The sequence below is a fragment of the Pristis pectinata genome, chromosome 9, assembly GCF_009764475.1.
Source record: "Pristis pectinata isolate sPriPec2 chromosome 9, sPriPec2.1.pri, whole genome shotgun sequence".
Lineage (NCBI taxonomy): Eukaryota > Metazoa > Chordata > Chondrichthyes > Rhinopristiformes > Pristidae > Pristis > Pristis pectinata.
This window is the reverse complement of record NC_067413.1, coordinates 50,645,658-50,660,618: the sequence shown is the minus strand read 5'-3', so window position 1 is coordinate 50,660,618 and position 14,961 is coordinate 50,645,658. Positions and strand designations below refer to the sequence as shown.

General features: G+C 38.4%; 1 protein-coding gene across 2 annotated transcripts in view; it reads right to left on the bottom strand.

The window, feature by feature from the left end:
• The window catches only part of rims2a (regulating synaptic membrane exocytosis 2a), an 830,253-nt gene extending 827,587 nt beyond the window's left edge, over nt 1-2,666 (bottom strand). For both annotated transcript variants that reach the window (XM_052023914.1, XM_052023913.1), the window contains exon 1: nt 2,217-2,666. In XM_052023914.1, the coding sequence (XP_051879874.1) occupies nt 2,217-2,428 (212 nt within the window). In that variant the 5' untranslated portion in view covers nt 2,429-2,666. The remainder of the gene's footprint in view (nt 1-2,216) is intronic.
• Between the last annotated feature and the right edge of the window lie 12,295 nt (nt 2,667-14,961).

Below are 14,961 nucleotides of genomic sequence, written 5' to 3'. Positions count from 1 at the left end.
GGCCAGTTTGTATTTCTCAAAAAAACAGTAATTAGAATGCAGGCCATGGCAATCAACTTCCATGTCAAATCACCTCAAGAAAAATTGACTGAGCTCAGCTTGCTGAAAAAGCACATACATATACATGCATGTGTGGAATTAATGCTCAAATAAAAATGCATAATGTTCATAATGTGGATTATGAACAGCTCACACACCCCTGGAGTTCTAGGCAATGACAAATACACCATCCATGAATTTGAACCTATGAATCAGTCTTTGGTGACACATAGACATTACACACCAAATAATGCTCAAGTGTTTTTTTTAATATACTCTATCTTCCATCATATGTATTTATAGAAATGTGGGCATGTTTACAGAGAAATACAAAGCATACATGTTGTAAAATTCCTTACAGCGCTACCAGTAGCATTGTGTCTATGTCACTATATAAAATGTTAGTTCCCACAAATAACGTTCCACACCAATTTTATCTGGCAATAAGGAAAAAATATTTCTCAATGCATACACAGTTATATCATTATTTTTTCTCCTTCATGTAATAAAATATAAAGAAATTACAAGGTTTTAGATAACCATTTCACCTTCAAAAAACAATATCCTGGTTTGAAGTGTGTTCTTTTCTGGGAAGTAGAAACTGTATATTTTGTTACATTGCTTTCTTTTTATCTGATGACTCATCAAATGTCACACAATTAATGCATTCTACTAATGTGTACCATGCAACGCAGAATTAACATAAGATAATCAAAATATGAAACACATACTAAAACAAAAGCTTGACATTTCTTGAGAATATCAAAATGCTTGGTTCTCAGTGCAAATATTTTTTTTCATTCGTTCAGATATAAGACCCAATTCAAAGCTGTATAAAATTCTTAAACCTGTCGCCTTTACACAACACCGGAAGTAAATATGTCTTCAGAACTTCACATAAAATACACTAATGTACAGCCTTTGATCTCATTCTGCAACTCAAACAAGGAAGATCACCCAACACACTATGCCATTAAAAAGCCATGAGACTGAACGGAGGTAGAATCGTCACAGGTAACTACTACTGCATATTCCTCTTGCATTTCCTGAATCTACAACCGAAATAATTAAAGAATACACTGGAAACAGCAATTTAAATTTAAAAGAAAACACCACGAACAAGCAATCCACTCTTATCACAATGAACAGATAATGATGATATGAATTTGCGAGCAAATGTAAATGCACTACGTGACTGAACAACAAATAGGAAGACAGCAGCATTTTAGAGTAAGCGAATTAATTTAAACATTATACGCTGCAACAGTTCAGCGGAGTATGGCACTAACACTATTCAGCCAGCAGCTGCAGGTGACTCTATATTCTATTTGAGTTTCAGCTTACTTTAATAATGATATAACCAGTAATAGAAACATTTAGCTTGATTAAGGTTCAAATGACTATTGATACCTTTCTACACTTTCCGACACGTCCCCTTATGCTCTGTGGCCTTTATTTCTATATTACTCTCCCTCCCCCCCCCCCCCTTCTCTTTCTCTCTCTCTCTCTCTCTCTCTCTCTGGACAAGGTTGTTGTTAAGTCTCAGAGTACTCGGTTGTGGCTCTGGCTCTGGCTCAGGCTCAGACGCCTCCGTGGGTTGTAATCGTGCCTGCCTGCCTCTCGGCTGCTGGGCGCTGTCCACCGTTTTGTGGTTCTGAAACTCTCGGCCCCCGAGGCACCCCTGTCCCAAGCCGCTGCCACTGTAACTGGACTTGTCTCACGACACCGAGCATGGCTGGAGCTCGGCACGGTCAGCGTGTTAAGTCCTGGGGGTCGAGGGCTTCTTGCAGGAGGAAAGGGAAAGAGAGGGAGAGCGAAGGAGAGTGCTGACATTACTGGAAGCACTATTCCCAAAGACGTGTCTCTGAAAACATAACACAAAAAAAACACTCAAAGAGCCAAACCCCAAGCAGCTTTACTTGGAAATCTTTATTTAAAAATGAAACAACTCAAAGCTCAGAGCACAGTCTTCGTGCTGAAATTTCAGGCGGAAGATGGCGGCCGGGAAAACCCAGCCCACCGCTCCTAGGTAAAATATTACAAGTAATAACAGTCTCTACATGGCCGCGTCTTTGGGCGTGTTGGCTACACGTTTGTCCTTTCCTTATACCATTTGCATTCCGCCTTTACAATTGTTTTTTGTTTGCACAATGTGATAGTGATGCTGGTGTTCTTACCTGAGCATTGACTGTTCCTTCTCTTCCTCCTGGCGTTGCCTGTCCATTACGGCCAGGATGATCTTCCTCTCCTCCTCGGTGAGGTGGCTGAGGTCCGGCATCCCGGACATGTCGGCGGAAGGAGGAGCCGGTGAAGCAAGAATAGGCGGATGAGGATGAGGAGAAACAGGGCCGGGCTGGCGAGGGCCCCGAGGCCCGAGTGGAGCCGACATCTTTAATGAGAATAATGTATCAACAACAAAAAAATAACCCCGCACACACAGCAAGGATTACAGGAGCGGGGCGGACAGGGACAGCGGGACGCCGACGGGGCTGGTGTGCTGCCTTAGGGACACTCCCGGACCCGGGCGCTGGAGGTGGCGGCGGCGGCAGTGATAGGAAGACGAGAAAGCGGCTCCAGTCACATCCAAATTATTTCCACGGCTCGCTGCAATTCGCTTCATAATTCTCTCTCTCCATTTATGCATATGCACTTTGCAGGATGGGATGCGCCAGGAGGGAGGGAGAAATCCGCAAAAAAATAATCTCTGAGTTAGGAAATGCGATGCATGGTCTCTTGTTGTCCGTCTTTCTCTCTCCCCTCTCGCTGTCTGATAACCCTTCCTAACATGATTAGCGAGCACGTTACTCTTGTATCCAGCCCATCGCCTCCCTCTCGACTTGTGCAGAGAAAAAAAAGGAAAGACGCCAAAAAAGTTCAATTTTTTAAAAAAAACTAAAAAGAAAATAAGGCTGAGTAAGTCTCGGACTTAAGGCACACACACACACATACAGCTAAAATAATATATTGACTGTAAGAGTGAAGGGAGAAAGAGAGCCAGGGCGCGCGTTCATTGACAGCGAACTCCCTGCAAACTACGGAGCGGATCATTGATCAGGACCTGGAGCGCTGTCAAATTGGACTCATCTCAGCCCCCGCATCAGCCCATGCAATTCTGCCTGATCTAAGGAGAAGCAGAAATCAAATCCTGTTCGGTATCATTGTAATGAGATTTAATTAAGGACGTTTCTATCTGCCCTTATTAAAACTTGTGCTTTTTTATGGAAGACAATATTGAGTTACAACGCAGCATAAGCATAATCATTATTTTTACCATTAAGATTCAAATCCATTAATCTCCGCTCACTGTGAAAGAAGACAGTGCATTTATTTTTGTAGCGGCATCAGCTTAAAGTCGCTTTTGGTGATTTTCCTGTACGCCTTTGGACTGCAGGGAAAACAAGTTATTTGTTAATCAACAACAAGTAATTAACCAAAAAAAGTCGACGTTTCGGGGGCCCAATTTAGTGTCGCGCACAGGTGACGAGAATCCGATTCATTTAAACGGCGGCGTAAACAGCAGTAACTTAAATTTGCCGTCCAATGATTAAGTAAAGTGGCATTGACTTAAATATATCATAAGAAAATAAACTGTTGATTTTTTTTGCATTTTAAAGTCTTTAATGTTTAAATCATTTCCCCGATTCCTTGGCCTCGTGTGTCGTTCCTGAATACAGCACCTCGGACAGTAACCAGCGTGATTGCCTTCTCGTACGAGCCAGGACGGTGTGCGTCATCTGTTTCAGCTGCTTGTACATCCCCCTTGTACTCTCCGGATCTTCAGCTTCACGAAAAATACACTTGACGGGGTGCATACTTGGTCTAACAACTATGAAAAGGGAAAAGAAATAACGAAGTATTAACTAGACAATGACCATCATCAATTTGCGATATTTTTATTCAGAGTCAATGTAAAATATCCGACAGTACGGGAAAGGAAAAGGTTTCAACTGTCGAAATGCCTGCACAGAGTTCCTCTTAACCTCAGGGGCAGTCAGGAACAAATTACGTTGACGCGCACGATTTGATTGTAACTCCCATGGTGGGATGTCGTCTCTCTATGAAACTGTGCACAAGCTCAAGGAGTTTCCCAAGGAATGACAATCGGTGAAATCCTTTCATCTTGCAGCTGGTCGAAACCGACCCTCTGCACCAAGCACACACAAATACATTCGATACACAATATTAACCCGTTATATTGAGTCAGACAAGTGGAATCTTGACCTTCAGTTAAAAATCTACCGGATTGTCATGCTTAGCTAGTGATACAGTAAAGCAACAGAACTAACTATCCCCTAGCCGAGAAACGAACAGGACCATTCCGGTTACTACTTTCATCTGGATATTGTTTCCATGATATAATCAACCAGGATTTTAACCAAGCCCATAAAAGAAAACACAAAATTAGTTTGCTGTAAAGATGGAAAGTTAGAACCAACCCGCGAGTACTAGAATACGAAGAGGGAAATAGAGATATACAGCACAGAAAGAGGCCCTGCGGCCCAACTTGTCCATGCCGACTAAGATATATCCCATTTGTCTGCGTTTGGCCCATATCCCTCCAAAACTACAGCATTGGGAAAGACATAGGGTAGTTTAATGTTCTTGCGTTTCTATTCATGGGCCTACAGCTGTAACATGTCCTCTATGCAGATTCCTCTATTTCCAGTAATTCCTTTCATATACAAAACACTTACACTGCACATGCAAACATCTTTTAAATGTCTACATTCTCAGTACAATAATTCATGGACTACCGTCCCAATGCCCTGAACATTATCCTGTCCTCAAAAACAAGTAAAATGACAACGATTTGTATTTTCCTAATTATCCGAAGTCCAACAGATGGCATAGACATACCTATTACACAGTTCTAAGTAGCGTAAAAATAAATGATTTCTGAGGTCAACCGATTTGATATCCCATCCCTTCAACCATTGGAAACTGATCTATACACGCATTTCCTGTGTACAGCCGAAGTTCTTTAGAAATGTCTTTGTATGGATGTGTTCCTAGCATTTGCAATTTTGGTTGAGAATTGCGAAGGGAATTCCGTTTCAGCTGTGAAAGCTCCTTTCACAATACCGAAACGTTAGAAATTGAAGAATAATTTGACAAGCAATATCTGCACAGTGTAAATCCTCCTGTTTGACTGCTCATATTTGGAAACATTTAAAAGTCATAGCAATCTCGGGAGGAAAGAACATAAAAGAGAACAGAAGTTATCGCAATTTGGACATCTGAATTTATTCAAGAACGTTCCAGTGGGACATTGTGCCATCATATGATACATCCACGCTACTCTTGCACTTTAGCAACAACATTCATGTTTGTCACTTGTGATCTACATTAATATGCTAATATATTTTTTAATTAAAGGAATTACGTGTGAAATTCGCCTTTAAAGTTCAGGATCATTGTTTATCGACAAGCTATGTATTTCTTCTAATTCCCTTTCTTCATTTACCTACTGGTGGTGTTAGCACGGGCTCAAATAAAAATAGATTTGGTAAAATGGCCATTCTTTATATTTGAATGTGGGTAAATTACTTGGACCACAGAAAGAGGAAATGGGGGAAAGGGTAATCACTGCAAGATCTGATTGTGGCTTCATCTATTATTCACAAATGTACATCTTCTAGCAAAGCCAGCTGTTTATTGACTAGCAACTGTTTTTTCATGTCCCCTCCAATCCTGATTTCACAGGCATTGACAGCAATTACAGCACCTGTATTATCACTTGCCTTGAGATAACTCAGGACAGACTACTAATAGAGACGATTTCTCAGGATGGCTCACTGCATCATTGCACAAAGGGGGCAGATTTTGAGGTCAAGGTGATGGCGAGGCTAATTGATGCTGGCTGTTAATTATGCCTGATAGTTACACCCATATCCAAAAGCTCCTGTCACATCCAGCTCTTGTGCCATTAGCTTTGCAAAAATGGCATCTTGTGGTCTGCTTGCTCATGAAATTCATTGAAGGGGGTGAATCCATTCAGTAGGAAATAACTCATATTGCTACAGGTAATTAAGTCTTCTCCCTTGGAATCTAAGTACCCTGTTAACAATGTGATAAGTAACTGCCAATCAACATTTCTGGCACTGAAAATTAACTAGTTAATTTCAATAGAGACTAATTCCTATAGCTTTTCATTGTTGGAGATTTTAAGAAGTTATTAAAAAGTACTTTTCCTTTCCATCTTTTTTCTCACTTTCTTAATCCAATCTTTATTTCTTCTCATTATTTCCCTTCCTGCCCCTGATGTGATCATGAATTCACCATCTTTATATTTCCTTCTCAGTCCTTGTGCTAGTAATGGCACCATCCTTCGGTGTGGTTGATCAGTGCCTGCTCATTTTGCTCACAATCCAGATGTCCCGTTTCCCATTGTACCCTTTACTCATACTCATACCCATACCATGCTCATGATCATAGCACTTTGCCAAACACACAAAGAAAAATGTAAAGTTGGTTCTAGCTAATTGCAGGCATTGTTTTCATTCTCCGGACAAAACAATGTCTAAATGATCACAATTCAAATTTTATGTATGTACTTGTGCTGATTTAAATTAAATTCTATTAAGAAAATAGACCATATCATTATATTTTAATAATACTTAAAAATAATTGGGAAAGTAACTTGCTACAGAAGATACCAGCATCCTTTTCTAGCCTTTAGATAATTATTTGGAAAATGAATTGATGGTCAATGAAATAGAAATATTAGCGTGAGAAAACATAAAATCTTGTCCTCATAGAGTCAGGTGAGTCTACTATTTTTACATATATGTATACTTTCACCATGTAGATTATTAAATCAGCTAGTTGGATCTGAATAGTAATCATTCTGGAACCAATAATATCAATTAGGATATTTTGTTTGCCAATTGATTGTGTGTGAATTTTAGAAATAACATAAAGGTGTTAATTATGTCAATGTTCAAGATTATCTTATTGCTCTGCCTACCTTAAGAAGATTATTAGGTTTAATTTATATTTGTGTGGGATAAAATATAGAAATGAATGAATTTATATTATGGGAAGTTCAACAATAGAAGATATCAAATCAATTCCTTGGCAATGAATTAAACATATCTGCCTCTCCTTTACCTGAATAAAGCCCATAACTACAAAACAGATGTATTTTTACATATAAATATAATAAGATCCTCATTGTCTAAATTTCAAATGTTCCATCCAAAAGTGATACCAAGAGCTAATTGTATCTGTATGTCAATATCAACACAGTAACTAGACTTTCAAAGTTAACCATAGAGATTAATTATTTATAAATAATGATAAATTTTGATTCAGCCACTTTAAACTATCCTTTCTCTTTGGAATTTGCAACCTAAATAAAACAGTTTAAAAACAGTCAAGATGAAAGTGTGGCCAGATTGAAAGTTTATAATATCTATATGTGACTCTTGAAGACACAAGGAGGTGAACTAGATTATTCACATCTCATATGTGACCCTGAGATGACCTTTTGACCACACACGTCTGCTCCATCAGCAAGACTATCCACCATCAATTCACAATATTATCTATCTCTACACCACCTTAGCTTTTCTCTCCAAGTCTCTCATCTGCAGCTTCGTCAGCTCTAAACTCGACAACTCCATATTTTCTTACTCAGTGTTCCATTTTCTCCACCCCATTTACTGACATATACTCCACTGTCCACATCGTAGCTCACCACATATCAAACCTATGGCACTGACCTACAGTTAGAATATTGAGATACCATTTAATCTATAAGAAATTAGGTTGCAAGTTAATCAATACTTTCAGGCAGCATTTTAATCTGTTAAGCATTTATGTGATGTACTAATTAATATAATTATAATCAGAAACATTAATCAGAATGCACATTCATATATGGTTTGGAGTTTTATTGGCTTATTATAAGGTCACAATGATTAGTAATAAGCTATAGAGGGGAAAATGAAGAATCTAGGCTTTCAGCTTAAAGTCTATTCTCAGCAAAAAACCTGCAGCTGAATCCAACTGTATTTCTGTGAAACAATGTGAAGTATGGTTCTGATGTAATGTCTTTGACATGAAATTTAAGACTTTATCTCTTTCCACAGACGTTGTTGACCTGCAGTGCATTTCCAGCATTTCCTGTTTGCATTTCTATGAACAGTTTCTTATAAGCATGTTAATTTTTTTTTAGAGAAGCATGCAATACACGTAATCACAGAAACTCCAACTCCAAGGCTAATCTGAATTTCAGTATAAAAGGAGGCTATTGTGAGCCCTGGTCAGCTGACCCAACTCAGTAAAGAGTCACAATTTCAACAAGACATCCTAGTTTTGGGAATGAGATAAAATTTGGCAGAACTTAGTGAGGCCTAGTAAATTGGGCAATAAACTGTTCAGCAGAGGCATGCTGTAATGCTGAGCCTAACATTTTTCTCCTGTTCTGCACATGAAATAGATAAGTGGGAACAATTAGTATATAAAAATAGACACCTCACATGCCCATCAACTCCCTCCCTGATTATTCTGCAACTAACCTACAGAAGGTACAAATTACAATTGCCAATTTACCTACCAGTATGTCTTTACAATGTGAAAGGAAACCAACACGTGGGGTGGGGAAACTACATGGCCACAGTCCACTGAGATATCTGTATTCCTTTCTGTTTGTCCTCTTGCATTTCAGTGATTTTCATCTTTCCACCATGCATAGGGTTGTCTTTCAGCTGCCTAGGTCCTAAGCTCCAGAAGCTCCTAGAATTTAGGTCTTAGAGTTACCACATAGTCCTTCCTGTCTATTTAGCTCAGCCTTTTCTTTTAAACTTTTGGTCATTTGCCCCAATTTCCCTCAGTGTCAAATTTTGTTTGATGATGCTCTTTTGGGACATTTTACTGGACTCTAGGTACTATATATCACAATGAACCCCAATTTTTTTGGCATTGTTATTATAAATTACACTCTGCAAATCCCTTTTCAAAACCCCATTGAGGTGTAATAAAAACAAACAAACAAACAAACAAAAGTCTTGGAAGTAATCAACAATTTAGGGAGCATCTATGGAGAGCTGACCTTTTGGGTTAGAATGCTGAAAGAGATAATCAGCTCTCTTTCTCCCTTCAGAGATGCTGTCTGATCTTTTGAATATTTCCAACGTGTATTTCAGACTTGCAGCATCTGCAAATTTTACTCTGGGGTGTATTTGGTTATTTGCAAATTAAGGGTAATTAACACCACCTCAATATTATTGCTGTAATATTTATGTACAGTATCTGACATATTATTCCATGAAAATCTGCATTAAATTTAAGAAATATTAATTGCTTGGTCAACTTCAGGAGAAAAGTCAATCAAAGCACATTTTAACATCTTAAATTAATGCCAATGACTGTAAAAACCCATTTAGTTAATGAGTTTCAAGTTTGCTTTCTTAATATACAAGGAGATGTGCAGTTTATTTCTCACAATCCTAAACAAATGCAAAGCAGCAATGAAGGACTATTCTTTGAACAGAGAATTCTAAGGGAAGGTTTACAAGGAATGTTGAAATTAGATGGGAAAAATGCTTTCCATTGGCAGGAGATTCAGTAACCAGACTAGAAAGATGTAAGATAACGTGCAAATAATCTAGGAGAGAAGTTAAGACTTCTCATGCAATAAATTTTTATGACCTGGTATTCAACCTTCTGAAAGCAGATTTAATATCAATTTCCAAAAAGGAATTGGATATACTCGTGAGGAATAGTGGCCCATTACATATATTGACCACTCCCTGGGTGAAAAAAATTGCATCTTTGGTTCCTATCTAATCTCTCCCCTCTCACCTTAAACCTCTGCCCACTCATTCTTGATTCCCCAATTCTGGGAAAAAGGCTGTGCGTATTCACCCTAGCTACGCCCCTCATAATTTTATACACTTCTGTAAGATTACCCCTCATTCTCCAATGCTCCACTGAAAAAGTCCCAACTTGCTCAATCTCTCTCCATAACCCAGTCCATTGAATTCCAGCAGAAATCTCCTCTGCACTCTTTCCAGCTTAATGACATCTTTCCTATAGCAGGGTGACCAAAACTAAACACAATATTCCAAATGCGGTCTCAACAAGGTCTTGTAAAACTGCAACATAACATACCAACTTCTATACTCAATGCCCTGACTGATGAAGGCCAGCATGTCAAAAGCCTTCTTCATTACCCTGCCACTTTCAGGAATCACGTACTTGTACTCCTAGGTCCCTCCTTTCTTCAACACTCCCCAATGCCCTGCTAGTCACTGTGAAAGTCCTACCCTAATTTGTCTTCCAAAAATGCAACACCTTGCATTTACTGAATTAAACTTCATTTGCCATTCCTTGGTCCACTTACCCAGTTGATCAAGATCCCTCTGTTACAAGATCTTTACTGTTAACGACACCACCCATTTTAGTCTCATCTGCAAACTTACTAACCATGCCTGGTACATTCTCATCCAAATCATTGATATAGATGACAAATAGCAATGGGCCTAGCACTGACCCCTGGAGAACACCACAAGTCACGGGTCTCCAGTCTAAGAAACAACCTTCCACCATCACTCTCTGCTTTCCACCATCAAGTGAATTCTGTGTCCAATTAAGCTAGCTCTCCCTGAACCCCCTGCGATCTAACTTTCCATAGCAGCCTTCCATGTGGAACCTTATCAAAGCCTTACTGAAGTCCATATAGACCACGTCTACCACCCTGCCCTCATTGAGCTTCTTGGTTACTTCTTCAAAAACTCAATCAAATTCGTGACACATGATCTCCCATGTACAAAGCCATTCTGACTTTCCCTAATCAACCCGTCTTTCCAAATGCTTGAATATCTTATCCCCTCTAGTAATTTACCTACCATAGATGTTTGGCTTACTGGTCTATAGTTCTCAGATTTTTCTTTGCAGCTCTTCTGAAATTAAGGCACAACATCAGCCATCCTCCAGTCCTCAGCCACTTCACCCCAGACTGTATGGTTAAACAGCTAGTAGAGTTGCTGCCTCACAGTGCCAGGGATCCAAGTTCAATCCTGACCTTGGGTGTGGCTTGTGAGTACATGAGTTTCCTCCCAAAGACATGCAGGTTGGTAGATTTGGTCACTGTCAACTGCCCCAGGTGTGTAGACGAGTGGTAGAATTAGGCAGGGGTGGGGGGTGGGGGGGGGGGGAAGTTGATGACAATCTGGAGAGAATGAAAAAAATGGGATTAAAGTAGAATTAGTGTAAATGAGTGGTTGATTTATTGGTGCAGACTTGGTGGGCTGAAGGACCTGTTTCTAATTGATTCTCCCTATGACTCCATGCTACTTAAGGCCACAACTTTTCTACTCGTGGGTCAGTTGCTAGTAGTGAGGCAAACTGGCACCAACAAGTGATACATTGGAAACAAGAAGGGATATATCAACTATGGGGATCGATAGCCTCTCAATTTGGTTTCAGTAACTTTTCAACAATGAATTTTTCAAGCGCTCAAAGAATGAAACCATTATCAATATTATACTAATGGGCCCACACCAGCTGCCTAATGATTCAGATACTTTAATTGCAGAGGAAGATAAAAAGAAATAGTAAAGATTCCCATAGATACACGAAAAACAAAGGGTGGAAATGACATTAAAGGAACAGATCAACAATGACATTTAAAATAGAAAGAGTTGATGGGAATGAAGGAGGGGTTGGTAAATAATGTATAAACCAATCAAACTGTGGATATTAAAAGAAGTTAGGGAAGAATACTTAAAAATTGCTTGAAAAGAGAATAGTGGGAAAGGCCTGCAACAACATACATAATTCCTATGTTTAAAAAGGGAGGTACAAGAAGTCAGGATTAGTTAGCTTAATCTCAGTGGTAGAAAAATTAACATAATCCGTCCTCAAAGTTGTAATATAAAAACACGTAGAAACTGAAATTATAATGAAGATAGCTAACACAGATTTAATAGATCGGACTTGAACAATCTCATCAAACTTTTCAAAAAATAACAGAAGGAGAGGGAAGTTTAATGCAGTCGACGTAAGTTTATGACTATTTTGTGTTTGTACTCACTGCCCATAGTATAAAATCAGAGAATCCATTTGTCTTTTTATTACCACTATCAACTTGCCATCTTTAAGGATTAGTACACACCATTTTCCCAGTGTCTCTTCCCATTTCACCAGTCTGTTGATGTCTTCCTGAAGTTCCTTTCTATTGGTCTCATTGTTTACAATATTTATAAGCATTGGATCATCTCCAAAACTCGTGATTGTACCTTATGTAAGTATTGCATTAATTACCTAGCTTATGTAATCAAGCTAAGTAATTAATGCAATACTTATTGAAACATGCCATGATCATAATACCAATTCTAGGGATGTGGGGGTGGGGAAGGAAAGGGAGGTGGTTATGGGTGGGCATTAGTAGCCAAACTTATATCCACATTACCACAATCCTTGGGGTGCCATGGGCTCTGAGTTATTTCACACTCTACTGTTCCAATCTCCAGAATTTTGATTCATATGTTATGTCTTTTTATTGTCTAAATTGCCACAAGATTAGTATAAAAATGGAAAGGATGGATACTCTGATTCAAAAAATTGTAAGAACAGCTAGGTAAAATTAAAATCATTAGTTATGTTGTATTTATTGTTATTGTTAAATATGTTGGCCTAGATTTTTGCTAGCACAGGCCTTTCTCTTGCAATTACTGCCATAAGTTGTTTCACATCTGAATTTAACTGATCCAGAGGTGGGTGTGAGGGTTTACTGGCCTGAATTGTCCCACAATCTTGCGATCTGGACCTGGAAAATGGAAGGATTTTGAATGATGCAACAGAGAAGTCCTGTTCTAGAAACTCAACTGACAGCTTTGATAGCTGGCAAAAGCTTGCCCTCAGCTTTATCAGTGTTAATGGTTTCAGGGGCTTTCAAATGAAATAAACAATTTTAAGAGATTAAAAATTGTTTAAGCAGGAAAATACAGCAACCATTTTGAATCAATGAATACCACATGACCAATTAATCTGTTTATAGTGATGCTTTCTGTGGGAGGACTTTGCCTAGGACACTTAACAAAATGTATTCTTCTTTGAAAGAATGCGATGAGATCTTTAAAGTACACAATCAAATCAGATAGATAAGACTTTAATATTCCATCCAGAGGATGGCACCACTGGCAGTATGAATCATAGATGCAGTGAACAGCCAATCGAGATTATATTTTTATGCTTGCGACACAGAGCTCAGAGCTCAGGGGCAAGAGCATATTCAAACGATCCAAGATGACATTTAATTGCATCATGGTAAATATTTATAGACTCGTATATAAATTCAGATTTAAGTGTACAAACCAGAAAACAACATTTAACTCCATTTTAACTGTCACTAATCATGTGCTTGGTTGAGCAGATAAAGGTGCAGAAAATAGAAACTTGATTTATCTCAACTACATCTAATTTCTTCTAAATGCCTAAACCATTGTAGAGGTTATGTAGTCTTTCATTACATCAAAGGAAATGTGGACTTCCAGTAGATATGCTAAAGACTTGAGTAAAGGAAACATTTCACATTTCCTTGAAGGCAACCTCAAATCACTTTAATTCTCTTTCTCACTCCTATTCTGAATTCCGACATTGATGCAATGAAGACCAATATAAGCTTAAGGAGCAGCACCTCATCTTTTGTCTTGAGACATTGCAATGCTTGGAACCCAACACTAAATACAACAAAAAACAAACTGCTGGAGGAATTCAGCAGGTCAGGCAGCATTTGTAATCCTCCGGACTGGGAAGGGTCTCAACCGAAACATCGACTGTCCATTTCCCTCCACAGATGCTGTCTGACCTATATTAAGTTCCTTAGCAGCTTTTTCTTTGCTTCATATTCCAGTATCTGCAGTCTCTTGTGTATCCATTGAATTTAACAACTTTAGCTAACCAGCTTTTGTTAGTCCTAATGTAAGGCTTTTTCTCTCCACAGACACTGCCTACTCGTTGGATACTTCCTTTCTCTTTTATTTCAAATTTCCGGCAACTGCTGTCTTCTAGTTGTTACAGCTCCATATTTTGTTTGTTTTTTTTCTCTCTCCCCTATTTACACAGAACTAACAAGCCTTCACCACTCTCCCAGCTTGCACCAATAGCACTCGTTCATCTATTCCATTTGTTCCCTCCATCCCTCTCCTTCGCTGCATGTTTCCCAAATTTTCTGATGAAGATTCATCAGGTCTGAAACATTAACTTTGTTTCTCTCTCCACAGATGTCCACACCTTATCAGTAAGTAAAAAATCATCCATTTTTATTTCAAATCTACTATCATCACATTGTTCTAAACATTCTGATTTCTGTATACTCCTAGCTATTGCACAGATCTAGTTGATATTCATGTGCTGACATTAACTTATATTTTTATACAAGGTAGGTCAACATCTGTTTGAATTGTTATTAACATAATTAATTAATTTAGATGACCTGAACTTCTAGTATTTGTGTAAAATACTAGATAAATCACTTGTCATATTTTATGACTTCATACTGATTTACAGTGTCCAAAGTTCCCTTAGTGATATTGCCACTGTGTAATTACATCAGTAATTCTTTTCAATTGATGATACATATAGTTTAAAAGTCAGCAACATCTGTTTCGGCTCTTCTTGGCAGTGTTGCATGTCTCGATCAGAATGATATTTTTTCCTTTGAACCAATGGTAAATAGTATCTCTCAGGCCTTTTCCTAAATCACATTGGCTATAAATTAAGGCAAAATAGCACTCAATTGTACAGCTGATTCAAACAGCAGGCAAAAATTTAAAGATCATCATAACTGGATCAGTGGAAAAATGTAACAAAACTCTGCAACAAAAACTTGTTAGCTAAATTTGTTCTCCATATTACAGAACTGTTTTATTGTTAATTACAATTAGACAAATACCAATATTTTCCAACTAAAGT